The following is a 24,624-nucleotide window of genomic DNA, read 5'->3' on the forward strand; positions in this document are numbered from 1 at the left end:
TGAGTTTTGCTGCTAGACACTAATGCTAAACAGTTATTAGCAGGGAAGCTGCTGTTTAATCATTGTTGACAATACGTGCTGTCTTTTGTTTCATTTGGCTTGAAGGGACTATTTACACAGCAAAATCCTAGTGTTGTCATCTATACTCTTGACAAAAAGCATTTTGTATAGTCCCAAAAAAGGTTTTTTGACAATAGCAGATGCTAGACTATGTGTAAGAATTCAGACACCCCTTCAAATTAGTGAATTCATCTACTTTAAGGTGCTCACATTACTGACATCAGTGTTTAATTCCACACCCACGCTTTGTATAATCTCATTGAAAAGCATAGATAATAGAAAGGAGCAATCTGTAGCAGCCATTCTTAATCCTAAGGTCACTGTGCCCAATGCCAAGCATAAATCTCCCATAAAGCATTCTGCGTTCTTTGGAATGATGGAGCACCATCCACAACCTTTAGGATGGGTTTGAGTGGTGTTTGTGATCCAGAACTAAAAATCCAACATCAGTACCTGACTTCACTAATGCTCTTGTGGCCGAATGTAATCAAATCCTCACAGCAATGTTCCAACATCTAGTGTAAAGCTTTCCCAGAAGTGTAGAGGCTTTAACTGCAGTAAAGAGGGACAAACTCCCTATTAATACCCTTCATTTCAGATGAAATTTTGGATAAGCAGGTCCAAACTTTTGGAGATGTAGTGAATACTGAATCTGTTTCCTCTAAAGAACCATATGCAACAGATTCTCCATCATAGATGAGAGCCTTTTAAAAACCTCTGAAGCATTCAAATGATTCTTTGATTTGCCATGGTTCTGTATATAACTGTTCCCTTTGCTAAATAGTCCTTGAAGCGTCCCTTATTTTAAAGGTAATGTATTGAATAAACACTGTGATGTTACTAAAAGTCCAGTTGGTCATAAATAAACATTGTTGGAGTGAATTTAAGACTGATACACTTTACTGTGTCGTGTTGTAAACAGTGTTGTTTTCTACAGTTTGATAAGAGAGGAAAGAGTAAAAACAAAGGACCCAGCTTGGGGAGAGCGTACACTGCTGCAACATGTGCCCATGTCTTGTTTCTGAGGCTGTGAAAGCGCTGCAGTATTCACCTGTCCAGAAGAGGGCGCCTGGTTGTAAAATCTAAACAATAAAGCTGGATCTTTGTGAAGCGTCTGCATTTTAGTACCTGTATTTAGTGATAAGGGGGGCTGTTTTATTTCCCTCAGTGAATGAGGGTTAGGTTTGTTGACCCACTTTTATTTCCTAACTGCTCTGTGAGTGGTTTATTCCTCTCTCTCTGTCTCTCTCTCTCTCTCTCTCTCTCTCTCTCTATCGGTGCTATGCGGACCCGCCCTTTGTCCCTCTGTCTGTGTGTGTAATCCTGAAGATCCAGGCTGCTCTGAGGCCGTTCATTCTCTCTCACATTACACACATCCAGATGGCCACTGGGTTACAGAACGGTGTGTGTGTGTGTGTGTGTGTGTGTATGTGTGTGTGTGTGTGTGTGTGTGTGTGAGAGAGAGAGGAAAGCAGCGCGCTCTCCGTGTAGCTCGCCTCGTCCGTCATTTACAATCCTTCAACAGCACTGTGGCAGCACTGTAGAGCATTATGAAGCCTCCTTTCAAAACATCTAATCTACTGACTGCTGGGCTATCTACTACAACAAATACTACACTCTAAAAAGTGATGTGGTAATCAACAACACACTAATTTGTATAAGCCATTTTAACACTTTTTGGCTCATATTGTTTTCTGATTTAACACATTCTGTATTAAAAGTAACCCAAAATATGTTGTCCATAACTGGGTATAGAAATATTTCAAAACATTTTGTGTAAGTAACCCAAAATGTGTCCTCTCCAACTGAACACACTGATGTGTCTATTTAGAGACACAATGTATTTTTTAACACATTTGTTTTAAGAGTGTACAACTACTGCTATTGCTATTATTACAGCTACTGTTAGTACTACTGTTATAATAATGGAACTGCAGGCCTAATACATAACATCATCATAACAATAATAGTAATAATAGTTACTATTACTGTTATTGTTGTTGATAATAATTTACCTTGATAAAATTGATAATAATTTACCTTTGTGAATGTGAATGATAATGTCGGTGATGTAGAATAAGGGCAGGTCACGTGATACGTCTTACCTGAAGGTCTGGTGGGCGGGGCTTGGTGTGCTCTGGCTCCGCCTGCACGCCCCCCCTCTCGTTGTCTCTGCTCGGCTCTCCTGTATGAGCTCCGCGCGCTGCTGCTGCTTCTCTCTACTGTTGAGCTGTTGACGTTTCTGAGTGTTGAGCCGCTGTAGAAGCGCTGAGGAACATACTGTGGGCTTTCTATAGGACCTGATGGAGGACCATTAGCGCTCGTGCGGTGAGTGGACCGGAGCAGCTGCGCTCAAACGAGGATCAACTCTGGACAAGTTGGACTTTTTAAAACAGAGGAGGTTACGCGATTTCATCCGCTTCTGAGCTCGTTTACTTTCGCACCTTGTTCGGCAGGAAATCAGCGGCGAATCCAAACGCAGGAGCTCCGTGTGTGTCAGCCCGGTGTGTTTACCTTCCAAAGTAGACGGAGGGAGAAAGAGGACAATAGCCTTTCATTCACCAGCTCTATTACTGTTTTTTTCTTTCTGGAAAACGCTTCTTCTCTTTATTTCCCTGAACCCGTGTTGGTGTGGTGGCTCTGAGCTGCAGGTAAACGCGGACTGACCACGATGAGCCGCAGCTGAAACTGGACGCTTCTCTACTTTTCTGTAATGTGGTTGAGCTGCTCGGGTCGGAGCGGTATGAGGCCGCTCACAGAGCTGCTGCTGCTGGCGGGACTCCTGCTACTCTCCTCGGCCCTCTGCGCGCGGGCAGCGGCCATCAGCCACGGAGGTGAGTCCAGCTAAAACAGTTCAGGCGCCAGAGTCTCACTAGTGGCTGAGCAGCCCAGTGAAGTGGCGAGACTCGTTTTTTAAACGAAAACAGTGAGTTTCTGGGCAGGAAGCAGGTGCTCAGCTGCAGCTGCTCGCTTTGAGCTTCAGAAAGTGGGGAAATGTTCTAGAGTGGAAGTTTCTCAGCAGTATCAGATGTTATGATCTGTGTTATTCATACTACTTTGTCCAGTCTACAGTGAGTGGAATGTAAAGTTGCAGGTGCATAACATAGAATAACTCATTTTGCGTTTCTGAGAACAGGTGTTTCTTGGAGCAGTTGCAAGGAGCCTGAACTGTTTTTCATAAGACAACATGAACTGTAGCCTAATACCACAGTACTATATGCACTATATTAGTCTTACAGCAATGAAAAGAAAGCTTCAGAGGTTGTTTTGTGTGATTGAGTGTGAGGAGCAGCAGTAAAAAGGTCCGTCACTGTTTTACCTTTAGCTTATATTGAGGAGATAATAAACCGAATTTGCTACACAGCAGAATTTTATGTGGAAACGGAACACCTACAGTGTTTATATGAGTCCAGCTGGAATCATTCATTTTCTTATCTAGTCCAAAAGCAACAAGTGAAAAGTTTTGAAGATCATTCACATTGTTGGAGTCTTTTGCAATTGCAGCACTTTATTCATATGGAAGATTTTAAGAACTCAATTCTTACAGTTAGTTCAGAAGTTCTCCTCTGTGTAATAAAGATGTGTACAGCATAAATTCTGACAATCCCCTCTTTGTGTAACTCCCCCAGGGGTCGGCCCTGTTGGCCACACTCAGTTCTCTCTTGCTGTTCTGGAAAGGGATGTGTAAGGGCTTTGGGACTGTTTCATTGTTTATCTGTTAGGACAGACATCAAACCTGGTTTGCATTTATTCTTAAAGCTTAGTGCTGAATGGAGAAATCCCTCACGGTGGCCATATGGTCACGGCCGAGGCCAAATCCTCCATGTGACCGGGCATACATGGTGTAAAGGCGCTGTGGGCGTAGTGCTGTGATGTGCTATATCTGATAAATTGCACAAATCCTCAATAATTTGCAGAACAGCTGGAGTTTTTAGTGACTGAGATTGACAGCTGTCTTCCCGATTCATGTAGTAAGTGTGTAGAGCAATTTATCTAAAGATAAAGTGGTACACTATGGCTATAAGACACCTGCTCATCCAACATGGCATCTGAAATCAAGGGTATTAATAGAGAGTTTGCTCCTCTTTACTTCAGTAACAGCCTATACTCTTCTGAGAAGGCTTTACACTAAATGTTGCTGTGGGGATTTGATTGTATTCCAATTCCAGAGCATTAGTGAGGTCAGGAACTGATGTTTGTCGATGGTCCATAAATGCAGCTCCAAGGATTTTGGTGCTTTTTAACTCCAGAGAACACAGTTCTGCTGCTCCACAGCCCAATGCTGGGGGGCTTTACGCCCCTCTAGCCGTCGCTTGGCATTGGGCTTGGCATTTCAATTACATTTTACAATTATATGGCTGTGTGCATGCATTGTAACACCTTTGTCAGCAATGGGTACACCTTAAATATTTAATAAAAGATGTACATTTCGACATTTAGAGGCATCTTTGGTCATAGATTAAGTCCAGTCTTGGACTAAACTAGAATGCCAGTGGTGCTTTTCCACTAAAAATCCTTTCCATTCGACATCCACCGAATGCCCCTTAATGCAGTCATAATGGGTTTTACAGTGGCAGACTTGCTGTGTGGTCCCATAGTTAAAATGTGAAGTTTTACCTAACCACACTGAGCTTGCCACAGCTTGTGTATGGGAACAGAACTGAGCTGACCTCCTTGTGTAGTACCCAGTTGCGTTTGGCTAGCTGTGTTTCTAATACCCTTCACATGACACTGATTAGGAGCTACAACACAATGGCCATCAAAACTCATAGTGGAGAAACCCTGTGAGGCATGACCAACACAATGTTTTGTACAGTACTTTACCAAGATGAGAGGGAAAAATATTCAGCGCCTGAGGAAAATTTTCAGGGAATTTTGCTTCAGTGCCTAGTTTTAGTAAAAGATTTGTTCTAGGGCTGTCCCTTCTAATTCAGTAAGTCTACTGATCAGTCATAATTTTTGAAAATATCTTTGGTCAGTTATGATTCTGTAAGTCAACTGTATGTCTTTATTTCTTTATAACTGAATTATTATTCAAACCAGAGATATTTCTGCAGTAGGACCATGTTAGGCACCATTCAAGTCATCATTCTTTGCTGTATGCACTGCAACAGTCATATGACCCACTGACACAACATAAAGATACAAAACAAAAATGCCAATAAAAGCACAAAAAGATGAAGAGGGTGAAATATGAACTCTGCAAGTGGTGTTTTACTTACCACAGCACAACTTTAAATATGATGTACCACTTAAAAACGTAAGTGTGCAAAGCATGGTCACGCTAAATTGTCTTCACTAACCAATAGATTTGCTATAATTTAGGTTACCGAAACCAGATATAAACTGGAAAATATGACGTTCATAGTCCAGTGGGGGGGGTGGTAATGAAATGACTTTTAGTGGAAAATGTTCAGGTTGATCTCTAGAGAGTCCTTAGTTAGGAACAGCTCTAATGCTTCTGGAGTAGGCAGCACACCCCCCTCACATCGTCATACTAGATGTGGCTTTCTTTCTTCATCTTTGTGGAGGCATATGAGCTTGTGGAACGAGCTGTGGTGTGTGGCGTCCTCACTGGCCTTATTCTATATCCTGCCACTTTTCTTTTTACCCTTTTCAGATGTCATGCGCATGATGCACATGGCTACATCGAACCTTCATCTCTGTAAATAGCTGGTGAATTTTCTTTGCATTCAGATTTACGTTTCTGTAAAGCACCAGCTGATTGTGAGATCCATTTGTCTGTTACAGACCATATACAAAAGACAATGTCTACAGTCTCGCATGTCTCCTATGGAGAATATGGGCTGTTTTTCCCAGTCAATGAAAAAGGAGGAGTTCCACCTCAGCCCACTCAGGGTCTTGACCTGTGCATTCTCCACCAGCGTCACTTCTTCGCTGTAGGAGGTGGAGACTTACTCATCAGCAGAAAGCATATTTCAATCAGCATCTCTTACAATGAACTCATGGATTGTTTGGCATGAAATGCCACAGCTAACGTAAGCAGAGCTTCGCCTGCGGGGTTAAATGAAGAGTCAAATACTGCAATTTTCTGTGTGGAGTTTGTCATGAGGGTGAGGGTTTATTCATACAGTATGTGCTCCAAGAATCCGCTGACTTTTTTTCCTCTCAAGACGCACTTCTTCCACTGAATAAATGAATAGATTCCTTGCTTGGCACAAGGTTAGCTTCGCGGCTTAAACTTTAATGCATATGCCTGAAAATGTTTTTTTGTGGGCGTTAATATTTCACAGCTTTTCTCTTGGGAGCTCTCTCGCCTTAATTTGATTTTGGAAATCAGTGCTATTTTGATTTGATTATCTTTTCTCAAGGTTATATTCTTATTAGCCTGTACGTGACTAGGAAAAAACACGCCCTGTAAGCTAACAACAGGGGAGGGCTCCAGACTGAGAAGGTCAAGAGGAGGGTCGCCGACAACTGGGGTCAGATGTCAAGGGTCATTGTGCTTCAGTGAACAGATTGTCCAGATTAATTTGGGGATTTTGTCCTGAGCTACCTTTGTCATCTTTCCTTTAGCTTAACTTGAACTGTCCTTGCAGTGAGATTAAGAGACATACCTTTAGGCCTAAGTAAGTTGTTAGCTAAAGCCTTTTTAGCTGGAAGGCCACACTGATCCAGAATCAGCTGATGGCCGCAGGCTGTGGCCACGCTGCCCCGGCCCTTTGGACCCTTTGAAGATGAATTACTGTCATTTTGTTATATGTATTTTTTACAGTTACTTAAATGTAATTACCTCTCACAAATGTCATCGCTGTCATGACAAACTTCATATCTCCACAATAGCAACTTTACAGGAGAGGGTAAAAAGCATGCTGAAAATTGAATGGAAGTTAAAGGCACACGTTTTTTCTGTATCGACAGGTTTGAGTCTACATTTCTGACTTTATTCCATTAGTTTTGATGTCAAAAGTGAGAGAAACATGCCAAATTCCAAAAGGATTTTTTTTGTTCCGGGCAAAAAAGACAGTATGTACAACAATGTCTATGTACAACAAATGTTTATCAGATTAAAATTACTTTTAAAAATCTCTCACATACGAATGTCATGTGGATTGGCAGTTTTCAGTGGAACCTCACCATCTGTTTCAGTGAGCTATGAGTGAGAATTATATAGTGAATATAATATTACACTGCTTCTGTTATTGCTGGCTATAACTGCAACTAAGAGTTAAAAGCCAGAGTAGTTTTGTTCCAGAGAGAGTTGGAGTTGCAGGTAGCCAGTGTTTACTGTCTGTCTGCCTGTCCTAATAGCGCAGTAGTTGTGCGATGTGTAATGACGGGGGGCTAGTGTGTAGGCACACTTGCTCTGTTTGGACAGAGTGGAGCTGAATAGCAGTGCTGCTCTAATGTCCACAGGGATAGTTGGCAGGTGTGAGAGGGGTCATTCTGTCTGTGAATGTAAATATCATTGCTGTTGTAACGAAACCTCTTATCTCTGAAATGGTAACTTTGTGGGAGGATAAAACAGTACTCTTAGGTGTGTAGTGAGATATTGTTCCAAGTAGGGTTGGGCAATATGGCAAAAATAGAATGTCATGATACTTCAAGACATTTTCAAGACATTTCATTATATTTAGAGTGCACAAACAGTGTTTTTCACTCTGTTGCACTAAATCTACTTAATCTAGACTAAGTATGCTGTACTTGTAATCGTGTCTGTTTGTAAACATGCAGTTGGTTAGGGTTCCTACAGTAACGATGAAATCCACTTTATGCTCAGAAAAGTGTGTGTAATTTGTGACAATAATTATCATTATATTGCCCGCCTCTAGTTCCATGTCAGTTTAGGCAGTTTCTGTTGTAGGGGTCAAAGATTTTTTAACCTTTTTACCAGATTGTTTTCCAGATTTATTTAGTTAAGCATGCAGCAGTATAAGAATATGAATTGTGTGTGATGCCAGTGTCCAGTATTTTTTATGTACATATGTGCTGATGCCAATACCTAAATCATTTTTAAAATTGGGACATTTTATGCATTACAGTCTTTTTCTGTTGGGTTACATAAGCAGTAAAATGCCACCGTGTCACGGTGTCACCGAAATGTTTTGCTCTTCAAGAGTACAATATATACATCAAATATGAGGTTGGCTGTCACTTCAATGTGTTTTTGCTAACTTAGCCCATTGGAGCTTAAACAGGTGACAAAGTATGCTGACCATTACTTTGAGAGTTCTTAGATTCACACACTCATTGATGACTCATTATGACTACATTCCATCTACATATTCTTAACCGCATATTCTTAATCTTTCACCCACATGTGACGTACACACACACACGCACACACTGGGTGATAAGCCACATGCTTTTATGTTGTAGGTCAGAGCATTTCAAGTCATACTTAGCAATGAGATGATATGTGCTTTAACCTTTATTGGTGGAAACATTTATAGAAGCTCATCAAAAAGCAGAAGCCATGACGTGCTTATGTCTTTCATTTGACCTATATTCTGTATGACATGTTATCATGACACACAGCATTCTTTGATCAGACCTGTGTCTATTGTGGCATAACTGTCACCCTGCTTTGGCGTATTTGGGGGGTGGGGAGTGTATGATGAAATATAAAGATATTCAAATCATGCACACACTTGCACAAGTACATGGACATACACATTCATTTACAAATTCTGCTTTGAATACTTTTAACAATCAGCAGTGGAGTTTTTGTGATTTTACTAGGCAGTGCTCCTGGAATGTTAGTAGATTCTTTTGTGTAGCACCAAAGCAGTACTGTTGGAAAAGCCGGCTTCCCTACACCGGTGTGAACATTTCATGATGATTGGAGCAGTAGAAATGATCCATAATACTTCTTCACATTAACATACATTAACATTGAGAACATATTTTCCCTCTTCTGTGGAGTTGCCAATGATATGTTACGACATTGATGATGGTCAGCCTGGTACTGCAGAATTTCTGAGGAACAGTTAACTCAAGTTACAGTGCAGAAGTAAAGACACTGCAGTAACGTTTAGCCCCTTGAAATCTCAGGCTTATTACATACTAAGGCTTATTACTCAGTAACTACAGGGACTTCAGTGCAAACTGGCTGAGCTATTCTTAGGTTATAGAAGTGTGTGATAAAACTTTGAGGCTGCTGGTGGGCCCTGGCCATGTAAGAGGTTAAACAGTTATCTGGCTACAGACATTTTTCAAAACAAATAATTACAAAAACACCACAATAAAATCAAACTAGTGCAAAACCAAGAGGCAGTGAGATTTGCCGCTGTCATACAAACCTTTTGGCATATAGTGAATGGATCAGTTACATTCACGCTTTTTAACTCCTCACTAACAATACATACATTATATTATGGAATTGATATGTCTTTGCTGAGCTCTTATGAAGCTGATTAACCTCTTACCTAGCATCTCATTGGTGATGCTTCAGAGACCTTAGCTTTGTCTCCTTTAACTCATTGAATTCAGCCCCCAGAGTATCAATGTACTACGTCCACTTGGGTATAGTAACGTATCAGAATGAGGAATTGCTGCCTTCTGTGTGCTACTGTGTTTTCTATCATTACATTAAAGTAGTACAAGTCTTCTTTTCTTTTTCCAAGTGAGGGCATGAGCTCATTCAGAACAGAATTCAGATCAGTACTTAGTTTTATTTCAGTTAATCAGAGTAACAATAAAGAGAAACTGATGTGTGACTGATGTTCTTATTCATGTGTTCAAAATGGTAGTTTGTGACACAAAAAATCTCATAATTTTTGGCTTTATTAGATCTGATTTGATTTTGCATATCAAATAAACACAACAAAAGCTTTAAGAATGTATGTTATAAATGGAAAAGAGTAGGTAAAACAGTAGAAATATCCACTTCAGACAAAAAAGGCTAAAACTTTTACTTGTACTCAAGTAAATTATCACTACAGTAACACTGCTGTTTCTTAAGTAGGATTTTCAGAATTTTCATTTTCAGGATTTTCCACCCCTGATTGAAGGCAGAAGGAGAAAAAAACCCAGACCAGCAGTATCTCGATAGTGGGTATCTGTGAGTAGGCGGGGCTTTACAGGGCTTAAGGTGCTGTATCCTAGGCAGGTAGTGAGTGTGTATGGCTGTGAATGTTTGCCACACCTGGAGAGGAAATGACTACCTCCACAGTAATAAACACACGCAAAGCCACTCCCACGCTGGTGGTCTGGGTAACTGTCTTTCACTGAGGCAATCCTGGGCTGCATCAGTCTTACATACCCTGAGGTCAGTGAGTATATACATTGTGTAATAATAAATATTCTCGCAAGTGAGGTTTTGCTTTCAGTCCTTCAGCCTATGTCAAAATCAGGTGCTTTGTGTGGTTTTGTCAGAGAGTGTGTGAAAATCACTGCAGTCAGGCGCTCTATTGCAGCGATGTTCTCAACTTTTGGCCTTTTTCAGCACCCTAAATCACACAGATGCTGCGTTTGCAGAAGGATGCGGTGAACATATCTCACAGTTGCCACTAAATGCACGCCTGCACTGATTGGTTGACCACTCTCTGAACTAATGAATATTACATTAAGCCATCAGCAGTGACGAATGAGGCGACTTGCTGTGGGTCAGTGGGGTGGGCTTAGAACTAAGAAGCTGTTGAACTCAGCAGTGTACTGATTGGAGGGTATTGATTTTAGGCCTGTGGTGGCATGAGATGATGAGGCTGAGGAATATATGGCTATCGATCTGGAAGTGGATCTTTCAAGAACGCTTCAGGATGCAGTGGTTTGCTTTGGCCTTGTTAAATTAGTTTTGCACACTTTCCTCTAGCATCTCCCTGTCTGCCTTTGGTGAAAGTCTCTCTCTTTCTCTCTCTCTTTCACTCTCTCTCGCTCTCGCTTTCGCTCTCTCACTCTGTCCTTTCTTCTCTGTCACTCTTACTCTTTTCTCTCTCTGTCTCTATCTCTTACTCTTTTCTGTCGCCCTGCCTTTCTTTCCTCCCCCTCTCTCTCTCTCTCTCTCTCTCTCTCTCTCTCTCTCTCTCTCTCTCTCTCCCTCTCCCTCTCCAGTTTGGGGTCTGCTCCAAGCTCAGCAGTGCCAGTAAGGAAGTCTCTTATTTTCTCTCTCCATCTCTTTCTCTTACTCTTTTCTGCCTCCCGTTCTCTCTCTGTCAGCCTTGCCTCTCTCTCTCCTCTATCTGTCTATCTCTCTTTTTCTTTCCCTTGCCTTTCTCTCCTCTCTTTCTCTTTCTCTCTCTGTCTCCCCTCTCTTTCTCTCCCTTTCTCCCCCACCTCTCTCCTCTCTCTGTTTCCCTCCTATTTCTGTCCTCTTTCTCCCTCTCTGTCTCTTCCTCTCTCCCTCTCTTCCTTTCCATCTCTCTATCTTTCTCTTTCTCTCTCTCTCTCTCTCTCTCTCTCTCTCTCTATCTCTCTCTCTCTCTGGTTTGGGGTCTACTCCAAGCTCCGCAGTGCCAGTAAGGAAGCCCAGCTTGTGTATTCAGCTCTTAATGGCAGGATGCAGCCTTGAGAGAACAAAGGAAAGCTGTGGAGCGCTTTCTCCACACACACACACACACACACACACACACACACACACACACACACACACACTGCTGGCCTGTTTAAATCAGTAAAGCCCTGACTAATGGATTTGTGTGTCTGTGTGCTGGATGTGTGTATGTGTCCATGTTGCAGAAAGCAAAGGGTGTAAAATCCACCCCTCGTTAGGTCTCTGCACTCTTTCTTTCATCCCTCTTTTATTGGCCTCTAATTGGAGAATGTGGTGGTAATTAAAATTGGGAGGCTTGTGAAATACTGAGGAGGGATTTCAGTAGTCAACCAGGGTGAAATTTGCTTTCTTTTTCACCCCTCATTTGGCTGGAGACAAGGGTTCCTCATATGCGCCTCATAGGCATCTGGTAGTTGTTGTTATATTAGTCTGGGACCAGGTCTGACAACTTTATAGTGACTGTGTAAGAGGAAGAGGTAAACTGGTATCTACATACACAGACAAGGGGTGGCCAATACAGCGCTATGTTGACATTATTATGATAAATTCTTAAATTATGTCACAATACACTTTGTTGTATATCAGGGCTACCAAGTATTCTCTCACAGATACACTTATCCATGCCCCGCCCACAAATAATCTACGACAACATAGTTCAGGATACTAGTGTAGCATTTTTAGACTGGAAATTCAGCTTCATTAGGTGAAATTGGATTTGCCCAACCTGGCAGCAGTCATTATAAAAGAATGCATTTGTGGGCGGAGCATAGAATTTTGTAGTTCAATTTTAAAGAGTTTATAACTGCATAAACTGCATAATAACAAACAGATGATCTGATTTTTTCTTTCTTTTTTTTTTAATGCATGGTTAAATGGTTCTTTTCTATAATAAAAAAAACCTCGTTTTCTATGTAGCACCAAAAAGGTTCTTCTTTTGTTACATGTCTTTTAAATATATATAAGAGCAATGATTTCTTAAAGGTTCGTTAGTAAAGCCAAAGATTAGATGTAGATTTGGGTTTATTTAGAACCATTTGTGTTAATAGTGAACTTGTATTTTTTTCTTTACCTTTTTTTAATGTATGTATGTACACCCCCCAAAAAATGTTTTTTTGTGGGTTGCTTAAAAGTCCTAGAATGTTTTTTGTTGTGGTACTGCTTAGAACTTTTTTTACTCTGAGTGCAGCACGACTGTTTGCCAGTGAATTTTGTCCGTTTCAACTTGTTTGCAAAAGAAAAAACTAAATCTCATGATGCATATTGTGTATCGTGAGGGAGCTTTTGCCAAATTATCCAGGCTTCATCCAGACACACGTCCATATGGGTGCACAAAACACTGTATACCAAATGAGCCTGAAACAACTGCGGCTTCTGTTGGTGTGGGCATATAAAAGCAGGATGCCGAGCGATTTTCAGCATGCGATCGAGAGGCTGTGCAACAGATGCTGCGCTCACTGTCATTCTCTCTCTCACTCACTGTCATATGAACCTGAAAGCTTTGGCTTCCTCTTGAGAGAATGAAAAAAAGCTGTCAAATAGATGACTTTTCATGCATGTGCATTACGCTCTTCTAGAGCTTTTTAACAAATGAAAATGGTTTGGACTTGTGCCAAGTAGGCCGCTGTAAGAATACAGTGTGGCAGGAAACTCTGTGTGTGTGTTTTCCACAGCCTCCCTCTCTGTGGTTTGGTGTGTATGTTCGGGAAGAGCGGTCTGGTAGGAAAGCATCATCATCCGAGCCCATTATAGTAATTGAAGTGTTCAGCTCTGGCAAAGTGCAGAGTGGGTACTGTGCCAGACCTGATGAGAGAGAGAGACTGAGAGAGAGATAGAGGCTTAGAGAAAGAGAAGAGACAGAAGAGATAGAAAAGAGAGAAGAGACAGAAAGAGGAAAGAGAAGAGAGGAGAGAAAAGAGAGCAAGGAGAAAGAAAGAAAGAGAAAGATAGAGAGAGAAAAGAGATAAAGAAAGAAAAAAAAGAGAGAGAAAAAAGAAAAAGAAAATAGGAGAGAGAGAAAGAGGAGAGAAATGGGGAGAGAAAGAGTGAGGAGATAGAGTGAGTGTAAGCATACACAGCCTTTGATATTGTACTACAACTTCAGGGAGGGACCACATTAACTGAAAGCTTTATGAGAGAAAGAGGGAAGGAAACAGAGAGCACTGGAGCGGATGGATGAGACAGGTGAGTGCAGCTGAGAGAGAACGGCAGATCAGAGGGCTCGCAGGAGTGACTCTAATCATACGAGATTCAGTGCTATTAATGTTATCCATTAATAGGATTTTATCTGGCCCGTCTGTTCCTGCCGTAGCGTCACATGCATTATCTTTGCTTAAACTGCACTCATTCCTTTCATGCAGACAGAGAGCCGAGGCAGAGGGTGAACTTGATATCAGCCACTTTTTTAGTGGTGGTGTGTGCATCAGCAAAGATAATGGGGTGTACCAGAACAGAAATCTTTTACTGTGTGTTTTTGTAGCGCAGTCAGCTTTTTGTTTTTTTTCACTGTCAAAACAAAATATTTTATCTCCAAAATGGTAGTTTTATATACTCCTAGAAAATGGGGTTCTTCAGCAGAAGATGCTCTGCTATTATAATAGCAATGCTATTAAATATAGAACCACTCAAAGAACTCAAAAGGGCCATTAGAACGCGTAAATGGCTCTGTGCAGTTCAGAAAGTGGTCGTCATCAATGTGCGTCATCTTAATGCTTCTATAGTTGCCTCCACAGGATTGTGATGGTCAGAAGGAACACATATTTTCTAGTCTGTCTTTTAATATTATTGGACCTCATTCACCAATGTCTTCCTAAGTTTGTTCTTAGATGTGTTCTTGAGAAAGGTCCTAAGAAAAAGTCTACGTCAGATTCATAACGTGTTCGCAGAATTGTTCACACCTTTGTGCTCTTGAGTGTGTGTAGATTCTAGAAAACATTGGTGAATGTCAGGATCTTAGTGAAAACTGTGTAAGTTGGCGAATGAGGCCCATTGTTGTTGATATTATTTTTATTATCATTAATATTAGTAGTAGTAGTATTGTATGTGATCTCTGTGATGGACAGCCTGTTAGTTCCTGTCGGATTGTATAGTTCTTTAAAGAAACTTATATATAGCACTGAAAAGGGTTCTGCTACATGTCAGAGTCATAGAACTATATAGACCCTTTTTTGTTAAGGTTCTAGGAGGGGGAAAATTTTTCCCAAATTTAATGTATGATCTTAGCTTTAATGTTAAATAGGGCCATCCATTACCACTTTCCTGTTGATATATTTCCTTCAGAAACTACTAATTCTTTAATTGAACTATGTTACTTAAGATGATCATCTAAAAGTAGGCTGTCATGCTCAAACTTCTCAAACACTCTACTGCCTCACAGGAAGAAACACACAGCTACAGTTTTACTGAAAAGTTTTAACACCCCTGGTCAAATGACTACATTTCCTAAGTGAAAATAAGTGAACACATCCTCTCAAATATGGCATTTTTCTAAAGCTTATGGCTAGTGGCTAATGGTTTTTATTTGCTGAGTTTTACATACTGGAAAATGTAGAGGACATGGAAACTTATTTTCACCCAGAAAATCAACCAAACATGTAATTTGACCAAGGAGCTCAAATGTTTACACATGACCATAGCTAAATACATGACATCACACAGTGTGACCTCAGACTGTATTTGTTACAGGGTTGCATCTGATATAGTCTTTTTTTCTCCGATACTGCATCCAGCATTTTCTACTGCTATCATCCCAATACTGATACCTGGTAACAGATCAGTGTCTCTCTACTGTTAATGGAACATTTTCATTGATCCATTCATCATGAAATGTTCACACAATGTAAAGAGCAGCTGGCGCTTTCAAATGCTATAAAAAGTGCAGCCACAATGTTTATATTAATGTGAATCACATGAGTCCCTAATTATTTGTTTTGGGGCCTGTGGTTGGAGCACATTTTGTACCATCACTATTGACTCATCTACTTTTATGGCTAGACTCTACCTGTATTAGCTGTGGTTTATTCACCAATCGACTCACCTGTTACACACTTCCTCTTTCTTGTTTACACTCGCTGGATGAGGAGGAATATCTGTAGACACACTCCGTTGGTCAGCAGTAGTGCATGCTTGATTTTGATTGGCTGACAGCTGTGTCTGTGGCGTCTGTTTGATTATTGATGGAGGTCACAGGACTTAATCCAACATCCTGCAGTAAAGTTGGAAAACCCTGCCATAGGAAGAGCTCTGTTTTATCATGGCTTAGCCTGGTTCTGCTGGCAAACCATGAGCACTGCTCTAGTGTGAACACACTTGTACACTTTTTCATGTTTGCCAATGACCTAGAATGTTTTTTTTAAGGAACTTTTGGTTCCCAGACATAGTGTAAAGTTGTAGTAATTTAGTGGCAGCTGTTTCTCCAGTAATTTACTGTTTATTTACAGTAGTCCGACTGTATTGTAAAATTCCAAAACTGTATACTAAATACAGTTGATAGTTTTTCTTCCTATACTCTTGTATTTACAGTATGTACAATTCATATGTGCTCTAATGTGCACCCACAGCTGTGCACCCACAGTTTTGCTACATTATGTAGTACCACATTTAAATATATAGACAAACAGGACAAATATAGCTAGCTTCTGGTTGCAAATGCTTGATCATTCATATATATACGCTTTGACAGCGGCATACTTCTGTTTTTCAGTCACGTCATGAACTTAACATCACATTAAAAGTTACTGCACCTACATCAGTCATTAAATCATTAGATAGCAATAACCAGATATCTGTAAATTATAAATAGCATTAGAGGATGAACTAGTAAGTAAAATAAAAAAAAATAAAGTAATAAGTAAAGTAACAAAAACTAACAAAACCACATGGAATGCTAGGAAGCTCAGCCCCCCTCACTACAATATTCTTTTTTTTTTAAACTTCTTTGACAAGAAACCTGACCTGTTTCTAACCATTCGTCTCCCAGAATGAGAAATTCTTTACAGCAATCTGCTTTACAGCAAACTGTAAATTGACATCAGCTCTCTTCAGTGTAACAGGACCTCCCACCACACATACCACCCCCACACACTCACACGCTCATCATCACACACTGTCGAAGACAGGAAATGCATTCACTCCAATGTTTTTATTGCAGGAAGCTCCAGGGTAAGAGTTCGTTCCCGGTGTGAGAGTGTGTGAGTAAGTTAGTCGACTCATAGTGTTTTGCTATTAGTTTAGTACTGGACACACCCTACTCACTAACACGCTGCCATAACCACCACTGGCCTGATGCAATATTGATTTCAGAGTTAAACATCAGCTGATCCTCATGTTGGCTGATGACACATTTCCATTGTTGTGTAAAAAAGGATGATTGTTGATGGAGTTTTTGGAACCTGCTGCTACTCAAAAATCGTGGAAAAAACGTAGTGGTGTTAGGTCACTCCTCTCACAGGAAATCACCCACCCACACTTCTGTTATGATGACCAATATTCAAAGTAACAGCCCTTGTGGTTGGTCTGATGCTTTCCGTGGAAAAGTGGGCCTCTGTGAGTGGGTTTTGGTTTGATTCCTTTAACTGTTAAATTCAAACCAAACCCCCTTTTCCACTTTTCAGATGTTTCAGTCTGAGCCTGTTTGAACTGAGAAACATGAGCAGCAGGTGCATGTTGGCTGGACTGATGCTGGTCCAAGTGTCTGACAGTAAGAAGATCAGGGCTGACCTGTACACCTTACAGGACTGTGCACATCTCTGGATTTTATTTCACTTTGAAGATTGAGCAACAAGTCTGAGCAAAATAGCACTAATAAACTGAACAATTAGATTGGTGTTCAAACTGGAACTTTTGTGTGGACTCAATGGGTCCTGACTATTCACACAAGTGTTGGATGGATTTAGATGTAATTTCTCAAACATTTGTTGGGCTCGGATGTGGTTCAGAGTTCACATACGGGTTTTCCCTGCTTTAGTTTATCTCCCTACTTTATTATTATGTGTCATAAAACCTTGTATCTCCAGAACCGTAACTTTTTATTAGAAGAAAAAATGTATTATGAATGAAATTAATGAAATGAAATTTTAGATTGTTATACAGGACCAATGTTGTAATATTAAACTATTTCTATTAGTCCATTAATCATGAAATGTCTGTATAATGTAAAGGACAGCTGGTATTTTCAAATGGTTAAAAAATTAAAAACAACAAAAATATGAGTTAGAAGTTTTTTCATTACAGTAAAGTTATTTTTCCTTCTCATTTTTATTACCTTAAAGGAAAAGTCCTGATTTTTCAAAGTTTCTGTATAATTAAGCCATAAGGACATAAGCAAAGTCATACAGAGTGGTTTGATGTGAAATGTCAAATTGTCACAATGATGGTGATAAAAACCAGGCATCCAAAGAGCTTAATGCCTCTAAAAGCTGCCCTAACCCTAAAATGTTTTTAATCCACTTGTGATGGAGCATTACATTCAGAGAGTAAGACAAAGATTTACCATCATTTACCATGATGAACTTTACATATAAAACCTCAGAATGCATGTGTAGGTTTACTGCTAGTTTTGGACAGTAAATAAAATGGCCATATTTGTGTTGTACACAGTGTGACCTCCTGGTTGCTTTCACCACCACTGTACAGAAATCTGATTCAGTTCTCTACAATGAAACATTTCACATCAACCTACTCTGAATGACTTTCATTATGTCTTTAAACAGTTTTTATTTGACATGTTGGAGTCACTTGTGTTGTTGGCATCATGCTTGCTCCACTAAGGATTTGGACAGAATTTTGGTCAAGCTACAGTCAGGTTCTGATTGAGTGCTGGGGGTCAGGGCAGACTTGGGCATCAGACATTCAAGTTTGGATCAAACCAATTTCAGACCTGAATAAAGTTCTAATTCAAACATCTATTTTGTAAGTTCAGATCATGGCTTCAGTTAATCAATTGTGGTTTGAGGAGTGATTGTGAAACTATGAGGAAGAGAGAACTCAGAGAATTTGGGCTGGAGGCCTGGGCGGCTTCTGCTTGATGTTAAAAGGCCACGTTCTCTTCTCTGAAGCTCTTTGAGTTGAGTGTAGGAGGCATTGAGAACAAGGAGAAGCAAGGGAGCAGTAAGGGTGTGAAAACTAATTGCAGAAGGGGATAGTGAAGATTTGGTAAGAAAATAGTTAGAGTATAGGCAGGCGTAGTCTTTCTCTTAAATTTCAGTCATGGTGTGACTCCAGTTACACCACTGCAGTTCTTCGCAATATTTGTAATCATATATTACTAATATAGTATTTCTTGTCAAATATAATTAGATGTCCATTTGTTCCATATGGTGAGGCAGCGTCATTGTACTTTGCTGTTGACTGTTAATATTCATAAGGCAAGTGACCCACTAAATCTCATATGGTCTCAATGGATACATATTGCCAGTGGCAATCAGTGGCAAAGAGCCATTTACTCAAAGCAAAAGGCTAAATAAATAACAAAGTAGAAAATATAGACAGTTCTTCATCAAACAGGTCCTTCTGCCTACAGTTAATCGTGGATGACTATGATACACTTTAACAAAAGTGGTGAAAAAAAAATATGCTTAGTTTTAGAGGAGGAGTGCCAGAGCTGATCTTAGCTAACTACAGAATCTGAGCTGCGTGCTGTCTTTTTGTTTTGCATAGACAAACAACTCTCTCTCTCTCTCTCTCTCTCTCCCTCCCTCTCATTAGCCTTCTTAGGCTGTACTGTAATACGTCACAGCTCGGTGTCCGAAGGCACCAGGCGACGTTGCTTGACAACAGTCAGCTGAGATTTGTGATTAGGTACAGAAACAGGCTGTAAATAACACAGCGCCTGATATGAGCACAAACATTTAATGAATGGCTTGGTTGCACATGAACCGTTTGAGGGAAACAGAAATGTAGGTTTTTCTGTGCTTACATTGCAGTGCTGTCTTAAAACCTTATAGCTCTGAAATGGTAGCTTTATAGAAGTTTTTAAAATTAATGTAACTTAATATAACAGCATTTTTTACATCGACTTTGCTGCCTGACATGGACACACATATGTCACATCTACTCCAGAGACACATTTTAATGAGTTAAAGGAGATAAAGTCTCTAAATATATTGGTGGAGGAGACATTAGGTAAGACAGGATTAATCAGCTTCGTAAGAGCTCCACATCGACATGTTAATTCTATAATACAGTGAGTACAGTATCACTGAGGAACTGTGCGAACCTGTTTGGTTCCATTCACAATTAACAATGCCAAAAGCTTTGCTTATCAGTTGCACCAGTTGTTGATAACTTGTCTTTATAATTGGGTATTTGATTCCAATTCAGTGATGCACTTGATTCAGCCAATGCTAGCACCTGAACTACAGCTCACTTGTGCTGTAACCATTTCTCTCTTCTCTGTTGAGAAGTTAGTTCGTCAGAAATTCTGCAGCACCATGTTGACCACATTGTTCTTGTTAAAATAAAACTTTGTGGTAGTTTTAAAGGAAAAAAAATATTCAGCTTATTGACATTAGTGTAACAAGATCATTGAGTAATTTTGGACCATTTCTGTTGGTGCATTTGTCAAGAAATGTTCACACAATGTAAAAGGGAGCTAGTGTTTTCAAATGGTGTAAAAATAATAATAAAAAAAAACTCTTCTCAATGACAGCAGTGATATGTAAGAGCAATAATGTTCTGTTGAAGATGCAATGAAATTAAAATTCCTGGCCAAAACTGAAACTGAAATTCAAGCCACAAAGTTTTCAAAGTTTTTTAATTTGCTGTTTTATGTATGTTTTGAATATAAAAACCAAACATAAAATCTACAAGGTAATACAGAAGATACACTTTTATTATTGATAAAATCTGCTTTCAATAAAACAAAACTGAGCTGAAAATAAAACAATTTACATTAAATAGATTTGCTAAAATTATTACAGTATGTAGGCTACAGAATATGCCAACGTCCTTGACAACAGAGAACGTTTGGTCATTCAAGGTGATGAATTTCATTATTGTTTAGTTACACATTGCACTTTGGCACTGCTGTTTGTGAATTTTTTCATCATTTTAAAACCTGTGGCTATAGATCACACCGTTGGGCTAGCGGTGACATTCCTTGATGCTTCTGTTGTTTTATTGTATTCTACATCTAATCTGTTATGGAGCAGTTCTTATGTGTTGTACCCACTCTTGATGCTTGGAATAAACAAAGATGTCTAATGTCCTTCATAGAAACCTTGAGAATGACATCACACAGCAAACTTTTATCACCACTGTTGATCTGCTGCAGCTCAAACTGTTTGGACGTGTCTGCGCTGATTTGTTAAATGTTAGATTTTTCTTCCTTTGGGCAAAATCTGAAAGTGCCACTTTTGAACATATTTGGGGGCATCTGTATATACTATAGGGTGTGGCACCATATTACAAAAGCAGCTGGTGATTTCAGTTTTGTTTTGATTTATTCAGTCTGAAATAGTCTGTGGGTGTGTTCATGTGACAAACAGCATTTTGTTTCTCTGAATGTGTGAATGGGTGTCTGACATTTCCTAATCACTGAGGGAACCATTGTAGGAAGGTGTGCCCAACACACACGACTGGTTTTATTTCCACTCTCTTGTTCAATCACACAAATAAACACACTGTGGCAACTGAAGGTGAAGTGCAGGACACGCACAATCAGAGACTCAGTGGTGGAGGGAGGGTGATGAGGGAGGTTGTTTATCAACAGAAAAGGGCAGGGACACCAGTGGAGGGAGTTAATGCATGTTTGTAAATCTTTTGCCTGTAGAGTTTTCCAGTGACCTGTGTCTGCATAAATGCAATGTATCACATCAACACAATTTTACCTTTCAGTTTATATTTGGCAATAATGGTGTTGATTCAAGTGAACTTTGATATATTTCATTTATATGGAAATTATGTACACAATTGAAGTAAATTCAGTGCATAACTTTTTTCAGTGTGTATCTGTGTTATGGGTACCAGGACTGAGCACAACAAATTTGCAGATGGGCTGAATCTTGAATTGTACCACTGCAGCCAGTGGCTTCAACAAAGAAGTTACTTAACTATGAGGATTCTGCTAAGCATTGACCTTATATCTCATAATAGGAAAAAAAAACTGGTTTGTATCAAAAACTGTCGCATTTTGTATATGTCACATCCCGCAAGTCCATTGTTATTTGTGCTTTTGGCTGATTTATTAATAAGATTTTAGAATTAAAAGTACAATTGTGTGCAAAGGTTTGGGCAAATTACAATCTTTATTGATTTTCTACATGGAAAAGAAGTTAACACATCTTCTACAAAGAACAAGCTTATGCACATTTTAATGCACAGTTACTGCTTATTTACTGAATTTAACATATTGGGGAAAAAAGCAAAGAAGAAAAATGGCTTATTTAAGTTTGTCCCCTGTTAACTTACCTTTACCTAGAAAATCAACAGAATATGTAATATGACTGGAGGTGTTTAAACTTTTGCATGCGACTGTATATTTGAGTGGCTGTTTTGGGTGGGCCAATAAGAAATGTGGGTGGGCTTATTCCTGCTGGGCCCAATCATACCACCGCCACTGTGTGCAAGTGTACATTAGGGACAGAAGCCACACTCCCTTCCTTCTTCTGCTGCTGTTCCACAGCAACACAGTGATGCAAAGCGATCTACCCTCAGGGACTCTCCTCAAGAAAGAAAGAGAGAGAGAGAAAGGACGAGTGAAGCACTGAACTAATGGTCTAGTCAATTATTCACTCGGGATAACCTTTATAATGTGTTACAGGATGTCAGCGCAGAGCTTGATTCGGAGCCTGTTTGTTTTTGTCTAGCAGTATGAATTTAGAAATGCATTTGGAAATGTGTTTGTTATATAATTTTATGTTATATGTACATGTTTTATACATGGTTTAATTCATTTTGATTTACTGAGGATCTTGGATTAGTATGCAGAATACAGATCACAGTGACCTCTAAACAGTGTGTGTTTGTGTGTGTGTGTGTGTCTGTGTACTGTGTTGTGTTTGTCCATTTGACACACAGCCAGGCTTGCCATTGTTTGATGGTGGGAAAATAATTTTATCAGTATTACTTATCATCATGCTCTACAGGACAAAGACTAGCAGGGCACTCAATGTGTGAAAATAACTGCCGTGTAAATAAATAGCGCTCAGTCACCTGCACATATGTACAGCAACAGAAACAGTTTGATGACCTTATGAATGATGAAGGCGCATGGTTTTTATATGCAAAACTACTGACATCAAATTCAGATCTCCTCTTGTACTTACAAACACGAATGAGGTATAAAGTCATATGCAAAAGTTTGGGGAAAGGTAAGTACAGTTTAAAATTATAACTTAAAGTATAAATATAAAATATCAGGAAAAAATGGACTGTTTACCCCAGAGCCCAGAACTCTTACTGAATGTATTTGAGATTATATGGATCATTAGAACTTTGTTGACAGATTTTGTTGAAAAACTGAAAACAAGTCTCCTAAAAAGAATGAAAGCTGTTGTAAAAGCAAAAAGCAGACAGACTAAATACTGAAAAGTTTGATATTAGATTTAGTTTTTAAGGCTTCTGTGTAGTTTAAACTTGTTTATAAAGGTGTTTTATGCTTTTTTTCCAGATGCTTAAACATTAATGACTTGTACTTAATGGCCATTTTAACTCAGAATTTAAAATCGGTGGTCTCTTAACTGCACAGTACAGTATAATAAATTGCAACATACTTCTGTTATAACCGGCTATAGGGATTAACAGCAGAAAACAATGAAATAATTTGTGTTAATTACAATTTTTCACTAGTAATATAAAGGGAAATAAAGAGATATATGAAATAAACAGACATCTGCAAACCCTTCGTACTGCAAACCCACATCCGCGCACACACACACACATACACACACACACAGTGCCAGCTATGAGCTCAGTGTCATTAATCTTGCTGTGTAAGAGGTGCTAGCCTGTATTAGGAGTAAACTGGCCTGCACACGCACACAAAGTCCTCGAGGAGACACACATTCAGCCACACACTGCCCTTCTTTCTTTCTTTCTTTCTTTCTTTCTTTTTCTTTCTTTCTTTCTTTCTTTCTTTCTTTCTTTCTATCATCCCTTTCTGTCTTTTTAAACTCTCTCTCTTTCTCCATGGTGATTCACAGTGAAGATAACTCAATTCAGTGTGCACAGCTACAGCTTACAGAAATGCAATTGCAGAAATATTTGATACGATTTAATTTTCCACCTTAATAGTAATTAATGTCATTGTTAACATACATAGTTGTGTTACTGAATGTTAGTCTACTATCATGTGTTTCTCTTGAGATGCTGTGTTTAATCCTGGTGTGTAAAGCCAGATCTTGCGGCATTATTTCCCCAACAGAAGTGTGACCTCCCTGTGGTTAAGCCTGTTTGGGTGAGAGGGGGGCCGGTGGGCTTCAGAATTTCGGAGGATTCATATGGCCACTGGGGCTGAGGTGCAGGATAGGGGTGAAGTGATTATGTTTTTTGGGGAGGGGTTAGAGAGGTTAAGGCTGCAGAGCTTTTGGGGTTAAGAAGAGATTAGGAAACAGATTTGGAGATTTCCTGGAGACAGCGGCCCAAAAATCAAGGGACGGTAGAATGCCCACAGATTTGGAAAGAGCTAAAGCAATGAAATGCTTTTTTGTTAGGTTTTGCTATAAATGTTTAAACAAAATTACAAGCAATGGCAAGGAGATACAGGACCACATGAGGAGATGCAATGCAAAAATGTCACTTGATGCAGCTGCAGTAGATGCACAGAATCCATCTTAAATGAAGATTCAATTTACTGAGGCTGTAGTTAATCATGCAGACTGCTCATAGTAACACCTATTAATGGCTCTATGCTTGTGAGGTGCAGAGTTTAAAAGAATGGCCTCCACTTACTATTCAGTCTTTTCCAATAAGGGAGGGAAGTGGATGCATAACACAGCCACTAGGCTCTTACACAAGTTTCGTACATAACGTGGGTAGAATATGTCCTGTTTGAAACATCTAGCCTGGAGAGACGTTAAAAGGCCTGTTTTTATGCATGACTTTTTTATAAAGACCACTTCCATTTCCAGAACGATGATTTTGATGTTGGAACCCAGAGGTTTGAACGTGGCATTGTA

The 24,624-nt window shown here is 39.6% G+C and overlaps 1 protein-coding gene across 1 annotated transcript in view; it reads left to right on the forward strand.

The window, feature by feature from the left end:
* Window positions 1–2,246: 2,246 nt before the first annotated feature.
* Window positions 2,247–24,624, forward strand: part of sema4f (sema domain, immunoglobulin domain (Ig), transmembrane domain (TM) and short cytoplasmic domain, (semaphorin) 4F) — an 84,449-nt gene continuing 62,071 nt past the window's right edge. The window contains exon 1 of the mRNA XM_036596228.1: window positions 2,247–2,894. Coding sequence (XP_036452121.1) covers window positions 2,774–2,894 — 121 coding nt within the window. The 5' untranslated portion in view covers window positions 2,247–2,773. The remainder of the gene's footprint in view (window positions 2,895–24,624) is intronic.

This window comes from Colossoma macropomum, unplaced genomic scaffold (genome assembly GCF_904425465.1).
Source record: "Colossoma macropomum unplaced genomic scaffold, Colossoma_macropomum, whole genome shotgun sequence".
NCBI lineage: Eukaryota > Metazoa > Chordata > Actinopteri > Characiformes > Serrasalmidae > Colossoma > Colossoma macropomum.